This window comes from Ambystoma mexicanum, chromosome 6q (assembly GCF_040938575.1).
Source record: "Ambystoma mexicanum isolate Mex_15411 chromosome 6q, UKY_AmexF1_1, whole genome shotgun sequence".
Taxonomy (NCBI): Eukaryota; Metazoa; Chordata; class Amphibia; order Caudata; family Ambystomatidae; genus Ambystoma; species Ambystoma mexicanum.
In genome coordinates, this window is record NC_090937.1 from 485,512,308 (window position 1) to 485,524,438 (window position 12,131).

Sequence of the window (12,131 nt, forward strand, 5' to 3'; positions counted from 1 at the left end):
GTGCACTGCGCAGCCATGGTGACGCCCGTGGCATCTGGGGGTACCGGCCGAAAGGAGGGAGCCCGGAGACCGTGCCCCACCCATCTCTAGACAGCAAGCAGCGCCTTTCCCATCTTCAGGAAAACGCCAATTTAAATCTCAGCCAAAGAACACGCACGTTCCGGTATCGCGAGGAAAATGCCAAGTTAAATGATTCCCATAGCTCTCAACTCACACGTTTTTGGCAGGTGTCACCCGCCTTGTTAACAGCTGCCTCACCCGCCAAGCCTCCAGCACGCCCATTCGTTTCAATGGGCCTCTCACCCGCCAAAAATAAAATCGGGTGTTTTCACCCGCCTTTGCAACACAAATGGTAGAGAGCTATGGATTTCTGCTGGCTTCCACCATACCTACCAGTAGCAGCCTGAGCCGCCTTAGTTCCTGGTCTGCATGTCGAACACTACGCGTATCTTAGGGAACCAACGTGCACAAAGTCACGTGAAGAAGAGTAGGCGGGGCTTGCTATGGTCCGTTCCTCGGATGGGAACTAGACACTAGCTCGCAGGAAGGGCTTGCTTCCGGCTTCCAGTGCCATCTGGGAGCGGAATCGGCAGTGACGCGGCCGCATAGAGGGAGGACATTTCAAATTGCGCGCGAGAACAGCTGATCTCAGATAGATCTGCATTCTAGTCTGATAGCTGAGTGGAATCTGATAGAATGGCGGAAGAAGGGGCAGTGAAGGTTTGCTTGCGGGTCCGGCCGCTCATCCAGAGGTAAGACTGTCAGCCGACCTTCCTAATCTTCGGGGTTTCATGCTCTTCACCGGCTCTCCTAGGAAGAGCATGAAACCTCTGGGTTTTTCATAGTTGCAATAAGATGCTTTGGCTGCCTTCCCTTTGCAGTGATCAGTGGATGCCTGCAAACATGGGTGGAAGTGGAAAAAAGTAACTAGTGGACTCCGTCTGCATCCAAAAACTTTTTGTGAGGGAGGGAGGGGGAGAGGGTTGGGTGTTGTTGGTAAAATAAGTTGTGTAATTAACAAATATAGATATGCAGATTCTGTGTCACAAACTTCCAGCACGTTATTCATGAGGTTGAACACATTTTATTAGTGACTTAAAGCAGCTTTATTGTTTTGCATGTCAAGATAGTAAACATCATGGATGTGGAGTTTTTGATGTGAACCCTCGCTCTGCATTCAGGCCACTCGCCACCATGCATATCACAAAGGAGGCCGAGGCTGGAGAGAGGTTTCTAACACGTCTTTATTTCCTTACAGCAAACTAGAAAACTATACTTCCCTTCCTTCGCGTGTCCGTCTACACGTGACATGGGCTGGTGACGACACAACCCCCCCCCCCCCAATAATAAACATAAAGTCCCACTTTGGTTAATTTCTTCATTGAGCCTGTGAGGTTTCTTACGAGTTATTTGTGGTCGCTGGTCTGTCTGTTCCTTACGTTCCTGACACGGCCAGGGTGGTACTTCGGCGCTGGAATAATCTGTCTCCTTTGTAGGGTGCATCCCACTCAATGAGAGGAGTTGGTGAAGTGGGGCTGGTAAAAGGCAAGATTCCGGGCATCCGCCTGACATGTCAAGAGTTCCTTGTTGTTTTCCTGTCACCTTCAGCCGTGATGAGGGATCCCTTCACTTGAACGACAGTGAGGGGCTCTTCTCCAAACACAGCGATGTTTTTGCAACTTTGTGTTTGTTTTGCAATGTCCACATCTCCTGGTTCAAGGTAATTTTCTTTCGCTCGCCTCCTTTCATCGGTTCCTCTCCATTTCAGTTTTCCGTCGAGTCTTGTTCTCGCATTTCTTGATCGCCACTGTACCTTTTGTCCTCTTGCGTTATTTGTGGGAGCTTGGTCCTTAGTTTCTCCCAAACATCACCTCAGAGGGTGTTTTCCCTGTGTTGCGGTGCAGGGTGTTTCTGTAATCTCGCATTAGTTGACATAGCATCTTTTCCACGGGTTCGCCTGTGAGTCGAGCAATTTGTGTTGTGCATTTGATGTTGCTCATGAAACGCTCTATGCTGCCTTTCGCTTAGGATCACAGAGGTGTTATTTTTCTGTGATGAAATCCTGTGTATTCTCAGAATGTCTTGAAGTCTTGCCCTGTTAAAGGGGGCCCATTATCCGTTTTCACAACCTTGGGGATGCCACAGATGGCGAACATTCTGTCGAGAGCGGGAATGGTGTGGTATGCTGACGTGGACGGCACAACCTGGATGTCTGGGAATCGAGAATATTTGTCGACCGCTACAAGTAGGTGCTAACCCCCTTCTAGTGGCCCGAAAAGTCCACAGCTATTTCTTCCCAGGCTTCCTCTGGCAGTGTAGTCATGCATAGTGGCTCTGGTCTGGTGTGTGGATTTATTACTGAACATGTGGGGCAATTTTTTAGCAGCTCCTCTACCTGGGTGTCGAGATGAGGGAACCATAGTTTTTGCCTGAGCATCCTTTTTGTGGACACTATGCCCCGGTGCCCTTCGTGTTCCAGTTCTAGGACTTTGTGTCTTAGTTTGCGATGGATCACTAGTTTGGTGCCCTTAAGCAGTAGACCTTCCTCGGACTTGGCAAGTTAATCTTGACAGGTGATGTCTTGTTTGGTATCTTCCCCCGTGTTTTCCTTCAGCTGCCGTGCTTGTGTCCAATCTCTAGGCATCTCAAAATTATTTGTAGTCCTTGATCAGCATTTGTTTCCTGGGCTATCTGATGAGTGTCAAGACCCTTTGGGGGGTTTCCTTGTATCACGTACCTGATGTACTGATCCGCTATGGATGGGTCTGACAAGCATTCTTTGCTTGGATGTCGTGAGAGGAAGTCCGCTGGGTTGTGATCTTTTCCCGGCCTGTGAATTATGTTGAAGTGATAGTCCTGCAACCTCAAAGCCCATCTTGCTATTCGTGGTGGCATGGTCCAGCGGCTGCTCCTTGTCCATCACAATCCGAAACGCTTTGTTGAGCGGTCTCCTAAAGCGTTCAACATCCATGTTGGCCCTTGGCCAGCAGGGGGTGATGTGCGTCACTCCATAGAACTGACAATTTTGGGCGTCCAGCCATTCTGTTGCATCTTCCGGAGTTTCAAAGAACAGAGCTTTGATTTTGTGGAACACTTTCTGCTTTGCTGGGTACATCAACATATATCACAGGCCCGCATCTCGCAATCTCCTCTTCACTGTCCCGTAATTCAGTCGCCGTCTCTGCATTTGGAGTGTGTAGTAAGGATATGCCGAGATGTTAGCAGATGCCCTCTGTATGGTGCCCCCTTTCCGGAAATATTCCGATATCTTTTCTCTATCTCGGTAGTTCAATATCTTCGCAATGGTTGGCCTGGGGGGAGGGTGGAGGGCTCCTGGGTGAGGTGTTCCTGTATGCGCTCTATGCGCGCTCTCCACCGCAAATCCTTGCGTAAGGGCCCCGCCTCCTATTGCCTGCAGCAACATGTTTTCAACGTAGTCCGTCGGGTTAGGGCCTTCTTCCCCTTCCGGAAGGCCTACTATGCGTACATTGTTCCTCTGGGCGCGCCCTTCAGCTTCCTCCGCTCTGTTCTCTAGATTGCTGGTCTGTTGCTTCAGGATGTGGATCTCCGAGGCATGAGCTGTTCGGGCTGTCGTGTTTGTGGTCACTTCATTTTCCAGCTTATCTGCTCGTTCTGCTATCTTCCGTACATCCTGTCTGAGTAGATTAACTTCCTCCTGTACTGCGCCCACTTTGAGCTCCAGCGCTGCTTTAAGTTCAGCTGTGCCAGCTTGCTCTCCCACGTAGCCTTCAAGTCCGCAATTGCTTTCAGGATCTGCCGGTCATTGCACGTTGGGGTCGTGTCCACCTGTGGGTTTTTGTCTTTAGGTCTCGCCCTCTCTATCTGTTGTGGGGTTTTGGTGAAGTCCTCTAACGTGGACTGCATCCCCCTGGACTTGGGAAGTTTGGATGTCATCTTGGTGCCTGTATTCACCCAAGCTTTAAACACCCTGGGCACACCGTCCCCCAAGTGCACAGCAGAGGTTTGCCGGCCCCTTGTGCCGTTGTCTTAGACCGCAGGGGCAATCGTGTCCATCACTGGGGTTCAGACGTTCTGGTGTTATGCCTTGGCTAGGTGTCTCATTCCTGGAGCTGTGATGCTTCTGGATCTATTCTCCAGGGGGCTGGGAATCCCCAGTTTTAGTCCATTCAGGATGAGCTGGCCTGTACGCGAATGGGTTGCGTCCTCCCACGTCTTTGGCCGCTGCTCTTTCTATTCGCCTTGTTGTCCCGGCTCTGGTCAGGTCATCCTGCTAATCTGCGCATCCCAGTGCCTGTGGGTCTAACGTGGTGCTATAGCGGGTCGTTACGCATCCTGTTGTGTGGAGGCATGATATGTGGATGCCAGCTTGCAGTGGCGTGCACTTGTGTGTCTTGTTCTGGGGTATTGTGCATTCAGTCAATATCTGATAGTGTGCTCCCGCTTCCTCCGTCCGCCTCCTGTTATTATTTGATGGTTTGGTGTCATCAACCCCAGTGCTTTTCAAATGTCATTCACTATGGGCGCTATGAGTCCAATTTTGTATGGCCATCCAGTGATCAGTCAATTGTGGCTCTCAGCGCTGCTTGCCTGTCGCTAGGCGCTTTGGGGTTGCAGTGCTTGTCATCTAGATATCTTGGTATCCCAGGCTGTGCTGCCCCTCCCTCCTGCGCCCACCCCGTGGGAGCTATGATGTCAAGTGAGCGCACCGTCCTCGGTGCTCTGTATCTGAGAGGCCTCCCACTGTGTGCTCAACCAAATTAGTGGGCCAGACTCTAGTGCCCCAACTACTAGAATGAGTTAACTAGACTCTCATAGGTGTCCTGTTCACAATGCGCGCTGTGCATGGGAATTGTTTCCTGGCAGTTTGTGTGTGTTTACCCAAGTCAAAAAGGAAGATCATCCTGGAATCATTCTGGAGTCATCCGATGACTCCATTCTAGAGTCATCCATGGATAGTTCAGGAAGATCATCCGAAGTATTCCAACAGGCCAAAATATGTAATGAGATGATGACTCTAGAGTTATCACAGAAACTACTACAGGATGAGTTTGGATTACTTCCAGTGATGATCTTGGATTACTCCAGGATGACTCCATGACAACTTCAGGATGAGTGGGGATTACTCCTGGATGACTTTGGATGACTCCATGACAACTTCAGGATGAGTTGGGATTACTCCAGGATGACTTCCGATTACTCTAGGATGACTCCATGACAACTTCAGGATGGGTGGGGATCTTCAGGATGGGTGGGGATTACTCCACGATGATTTTGGATTACTCTAGGATGACTCCATGACAACTTCAGGATGGGTGGGGATTACTTCAGGATGGTTGCATGAGAACTTTAGGATGGGTTTTGAATTGTGAATGATTCTTGCAGACCACTCCATGATGAGTTTAAAAGATTTCAAGATGCTTCCAAAACATTTAGGAAAAGGGGTTTGATTACCCAAGGATGTATTCCTTTTGAGTAAGATTGGTGGCATTACTTTAGAATGACTCGTTAGACTTATGGATAGTTTACTGGAAATAAATCTAATGAATTTTGCAGCTGTCACTGTCCATCTTTGCTAGAGCACCCAAATGTTGTTAACCAAGTTCACCGATTTAGTGCACAAAACTACAACCGCCCCCTCCCATGTCACGAACCAACCTGTAAACTCCCTAATTTCAATTCTCACCTCTAGCCAACAGGGCCTCACACCCAAAATTACAAAGCACTGCATTGAAACACACACTTCCAGTGACCTAAACAGAATCTGTTAAAGGTCTACCTGCATGGCAGACTGCCGCCAGTCACTTCACCCAATATCACTGAGAGCAGCCAACATTATTATGATAGTAAAATACTGCAGCTATACATTGTTGATATTTTATTATAGTATTGCTGTGGCTATAAGATGTCTTCAATCAAACATAGGCTCAGAAAGTGTTCAAAAAATGTTTTATTTAACAAATGCAGTTTAACGGCATAGCTGTATTCTATAAGAATAAATCAGTTTGCAAAAATACAAACGAATAATCATTGATCCTGCATTTCGAAAGGCGGTGTCTTCTTTAGGCCTCTTCTGGCATTGCAGATTTTGGTGGCAAGCTTCCTTCTCATCACCTGGCCGTCCATAGTAGGCCAACTGTTAGCCTTGCAGACAGATCTCAAAAATTCTACAAAAACAAGAAAGGATATATGAATATAAATGGACATCAGAAGAGGCATTGTTAAATTACTTATTGTAGAATAAATACAGGATTAACAAATGTTAAAATGTCAACCTACAAATGTGTCACTACATTTAAATGCATTTGTACACAACGGTTGAAACAGGCTTAAAAGAGATTTGAACTGAAAATGAATCATGGTTTTCTATGGCTGCATTCAGAAGATTTATGGTCTTTAATGGTCAAAGGGGTTAATATGTCTTTGAGGAGATGTTGAGCCAGGCACTGAGTCGGTGGGGATGGGAGACAGGACAATCATGCAGAAACAAGATTGACAGATTCATTGTGTAGATACAACAGTTTGACTTTTAAATTAGAAACTATCACACAGTTAGAAATAGAAAGCATAAGTGGATGTGGGGAAATAGTCGTTTAAACCCTTTGCTAATTAACATAACTAGAAGGTCCGGAAACACATGACCCCAGATATACCAAAGCACACCTTGCTTACATGGGTGACCCAACGCCTCCTGCCTGAAAACCATGCATCACTGATTTGTTACATACTCGAATGGACTAACAAATATACAACTCTCCAAAGATAATACCCACTCCCTGCCTTTAATTACCCCTATTATGCGTGGAAACCAGGAATGGCCAATGTGCAATGAATGTGAGGGACAGGTTTTAAAATGTATTAGAAACAAATGACTTATAAGTCTAGAATAGAATTTGTTCATGCAGTAGCGAATTGATACACCAACAGCTCTCGCGTAACGGCCACCATCTATATATGGTGTCCATTCAATGCGGAAAAGGTACTCTCAAAAATAAGTTAACTACAGTTTTTAAATTGGGAATGGTTCTGTTATGAGGGGAATATCACCTTCTGTTGTGTGGATGATCCAGTGTCCATTCCCAACGACTTCTCCACTGATTCTGGTAATGAATCGGTCCTGGTAAGCGCCGCCAGTGATGCCTGCAAATGATGTATTGCCAACTGATTGTGTCTTTGTGTGGCTTGTAACTGTTCTACAATTTAAAAAAAAACAAAAGTTAAAGGCACCTACTTTCTGGCCATCATACTAACTAACAGCGTAGACAAGAACAATTAGGCAAATTGCGCAGGATATCACACTGCGGTAACAGTGGGAGAAGACACAATTACAACTTGGTCCACTGCCCCTACCAGTGAGCAATGGTGTCAGGTGGAGATCCAGCCCAGGGAGTAACAGGGAAGGAGAACCTGAGAACCAGCCAGGAAGTCGGATGGGCGCCCTGACCCTGCCCAGAGAGTCAGTTGAGGGCTATCGGGTGTCACTGAAACTATTGGAATAGAGTACAGCTAGGGGGGAATGTCATAAAAGGAGGGACACAAAGCATGCAGATGTTTGGTTATTTGCCCACTTATTGACTGGCCATGGCCATGCTAATCCCCATAGCCATTTACACCCAGATCCTGCGCTTGCCCCAAAATACCTTCTCATGGGAACTCTTTGAGCTCGTATTAATCAAGCCATCCCAACAAACTGTGCATTTTTTTTCAAAGCAGTCTTCTGAGCGTTAATAACTTAATTGGAGTAGTAAACCCACTACTGGTGTAATAGAAATGTCTTAACCAGGTCTGCCTTCAGCCACTCGATTTAGAACTGGTGCAGCAAACTTGCTGCTTCAGCTAGTTCACACTGAGACAAGTTGTGAGGTGAATAGCCAGTGCTGTGACCAGTGTAGTGCGGAACAGAGCTCCAACACTGGGCTCTTCGCTTATGTCTTGCTAGTCTCAGTTGGCAAGAGTGAACCCCCATGTGTCAGTGCGCTCTCACCGTTCCTGCCCTTGCCATTACGCTCACAGTACTCCAATCCCAACAGGCCCAACTCACCTTCACAATATATATGAGATGATTGTAGCAGTTTTCCAGGAGGTTGAAGAAAAGTTTCTCGAGAAAGAGCCGGACGTTCAGTGCAGAGTGCCTTTCTCTCGTCGTCGCCTTGGCCTCTTGCTTTTTCTTTGGGGCCCTTTGAACATCCATCTCATGGCTGTAGTTCTTAAACTGAATGACCCAGATTCAGAAAAACAGTAATCTTCAGTTTTGAAAACAGTGATCAGACATTCTAATCCCTCGAGACCAAAGTAAAACTTCCGCTTTTCGGTGCCTTCCTGTTAAGGACAGACAGCCCTGAGGAATGAGCAATCCCCCGAAAAAGCCACTAGGACAATCTTCTTGTGCTCGTAACACCATTAAAAGAGATGTCCTTTGCCAAGAAAATGTTTTTAATCAGTGTATATGTGTATTTTAGCACCATACGCCCCCCCCCCTTTGTGTGGTGAATGAGTAACTGTATTAAAATATGTATTAAAATATTTAAGTGCTGCACTAATTCCCAGCAACAATAAAAGCATCAAGCCTGTGTATGTACTACATATTGGCTTGTTTATTTGAGCGGTTTTACTCCACACTAGTTGACCTAAGATGGAAGTTCAAATTGAAGAGCCCTCCCCCTCAAGGACTCCCCACACTTAGCCCTCCTTCCCCTAAAGCCTCTGCCCAGCCTCTTCTCTCAAAAGACTTTGACTGCATTAACCCACCTACCCTCCAATGACACCCCAAACCTTAACGCCCCCCCCATGTCTCTCCTGCCCTTAAACATCCCCAAACGCACGCCTGCCCCTATCCACACCCAAACTACTCCTGTGCCCTTAACCCCAAGACTCCCCCACCACCCATGTTTTGTTATACCCGTTCTACCCGTGAACCCCCTCTTAATCCTGTCACAATTCTTCCAAACTCTTAACCCGCAACCCAAAAGACACCCTCCCCATGTTTAACCCTCTCCGCTCCAAAGACTTCCACCCAGCTCTTATGCCCCAGACCCCAAAGATTTCCACTGAACTTAACTCATGTCCCCACCAAAGACTTACACCAAACTCTTAATACCCCACACCAAGCACTTCTACCCACTCATAACCATCACCCCAAGGTCTCCCCTCACCCCCTTATCCCTTAGTCAAAGAATTCACTCCCCTTTAATAGAACCGCCCTTGGACTTACCACCTTAACCCCATACCCAAGGTCTGTTTCCCCACACTCAGCCTCAGGTGCACCCCCAACCACCCCACCCAGCCCAAAGGACGGTTGCCCCCTCGCTACACTTGGCCCCAAGGATGCCCCCATCACTACACTGTACCCCAAGGATGCCCACCATCACTACACTCGGCCCAAGGACACCCCCCAACACTACACTCGGCCCAAGGACACCCCCCATCACCACAATCAGCCCCAAGGATGCCCCCTCACTATACACTTGGCCCCAAGGATGCCCCCCCATCTGTGCGCAATTTCAGTAACAGAGCGGGCTGCTTCCTACGGGATGGCCGCATTGTCACGGCCGCGGCAAAACAAAGAAAACACACTTCCGGCGAACTGCATGCCCGGCAGGGCAGCAGGCAGCGCATGGAATGCTGGGGGCTGCAGGCAGCGCATTGAATTATGGGGGCTGTAGGCAGCTATTCTGCAATCTAATTATATATATTTTTAATGTAAAAAATGTACCCAGGACTGCTTGCGTTCCAGCACCCCTTCTACTAACTTTGTTTAGAACCCCTGCTACTCAGCAACACAGAACCACAACGTCCAATTTATCCCCAGCAAGTCAATTACCCAGACGCACCACACAACCTCATGGGCCGGGAGGATAGCTCAGGGGCGAAACGTTCGTTTTGGAAACAAGACACTTACCGCTATCTGCAATTCTTCTACCACTGCCTTGCTACCTAATGATGCAAATGCCACTTTATCTGTGTCTATGACCCCAGAAAACATGCCCCCCACTGGTTTGAATGAAATTACCGCTATCTGCAATTCTTCTACCACTGCCTTGCTACCTAATGATGCAAATGCCACTTTATCTGTGTCTATGACCCCAGAAAACATGCCCCCCACTGGTTTGAATGAAATTACCGCTATCTGCAATTCTTCTACCACTGCCTTGCTACCTAATGATGCAAATGCCACTTTATCTGTGTCTATGACCCCAGAAAACATGCCCCCCACTGGTTTGAATGAAATTACCGCTATCTGCAATTCTTCTACCACTGCCTTGCTACCTAATGATGCAAATGCCAATTTATCTGTGTCTATGACCCCAGAAAACATGCCCCCCACTGGTTTGAATGAAATTACCGCTATCTGCAATTCTTCTACCACTGCCTTGCTACCTAATGATGCAAATGCCACTTTATCTGTGTCTATGACCCCAGAAAACATGCCCCCCACTGGTTTGAATGAAATTACCGCTATCTGCAATTCTTCTACCACTGCCTTGCTACCTAATGATGCAAATGCCACTTTATCTGTGTCTATGACCCCAGAAAACATGCCCCCCACTGGTTTGAATGAAATTACCGCTATCTGCAATTCTTCTACCACTGCCTTGCTACCTAATGATGCAAATGCCACTTTATCTGTGTCTATGACCCCAGAAAACATGCCCCCCACTGGTTTGAATGAAATTACCGCTATCTGTAATTCTTCTACCACTGCCTTGCTACCTAATGATGCAAATGCCACTTTATCTGTGTCTATGACCCCAGAAAACATGCCCCCCACTGATTTGAATGAAATTACCGCTATTTGCAATTCTTCTACCACTGCCTTGCTACCTAATGATGCAAATGCCACTTTATCTGTGTCTATGACCCCAGAAAACATGCCTCCCACCGGTTCGGATATGCCACCCTCGACCATCAATGTCACCCCTGAACCGCACCTCAAATGTGCCCTCATCAACGCCCGCTCCATCAATGCGCATGCACTAGACATCCACGACCTTATTACCACCCTAGATCTAGATCTTCTAATGGTCACCGAAACTTGGCTACATGAAGCCTCAGGCCCCGCCCTATCCCTCGCTCTCCCAGCTGGCTATGCCATCACGAGACAAGATCGCATGACCACTGGAGGCGGTGTCGCACTCATAGCCAAAGACTCAATCACCATCAGAAAGGCTGACAAAACTATCAACAATAACAGCGACTACCTTCAATTAAAACTCACCATCTCGCACCAATGCACCATCACCCTACACCTCATCTATCGACCACCAGGCCCCCTAGGAGACTTCCAGGCCTCCATCACCCACCTCTTGGCGGATAACCTCAAAAAGTCATCCAAAGCCATTCTCCTTGGAGACATCAACCTTGGCCTGAATGACGCCAAAGACCCTACAGCCAAAGCACTTGACACAGCTCTAGCCACCCTAGGATTCGTCAACACCATCAATAACCCTACACACGCCCTAGGCAGATCACTAGACTGGATCGCCCACCACAATTGCCCCATCACAGACACAGGCAACACCCCCACCCCATGGTCCGACCACCACACCATCACCTTTAACATCCCCACCACTACAACCACATCCCACCCCCCTCCTCCCTTGCCTCCTGCCCTTACAAGGATTGCCCGTCAACTGACCAAAGAAAGACTCCTACCCTTCTTACAGGGACCTGCCTTCACAGCCCCATTCTCCAACGACCCAGAAACTCTGGCAAAAAATTATGATACGGCCATCACAGCAGCAATCAATACCATCGCCCCACTTAAACCTCGGAAAACCAAACCCACTAGACACGCTAATGCGTGGTTCACCCAAGACCTTCTAAAACTACGCTCCGACAAACGGGCAGAAGACCCACTAGATCACCCTATGCCAGCATGCTCTCAGTACCCAGGGTAAAAAGGACCAGAGCAGGGGGCTCCAGTTTCCCGTACCTCGCTGCCGTACACTGGAACACCCTCCCTAGCTCCCTGCGCTCTGAACCCTCACTGACCGCCTTTCGGAAAACCCTGAAAACGACCCTGTTCATCTAACAATTACATGGCCTAGCCCTCATAATTGTATTGTATGATGTATTATGTGGTATATCTGATCACAAGTCACTGCCTCACTGTAACCCAAGGCACAACCTGCACACATTGTAACTAAGTCTTC

General features: G+C 47.9%; 1 protein-coding gene across 5 annotated transcripts in view; it reads left to right on the forward strand.

Annotated features, from left to right (window-relative positions):
* The first annotated feature begins 542 nt into the window (after positions 1 to 542).
* Positions 543 to 12,131, forward strand: part of CENPE (centromere protein E) — a 2,471,681-nt gene continuing 2,460,092 nt past the window's right edge. For 4 of the 5 annotated variants that reach the window (XM_069630968.1, XM_069630972.1, XM_069630971.1 and 1 more), the window contains exon 1: positions 544 to 752. In XM_069630968.1, the coding sequence (XP_069487069.1) occupies positions 697 to 752 (56 nt within the window). In that variant the 5' untranslated portion in view covers positions 544 to 696. Of the gene's footprint in view, positions 753 to 12,131 lie in introns of all 5 variants that reach the window. The other variant, XM_069630970.1, reaches the window with a different exon arrangement.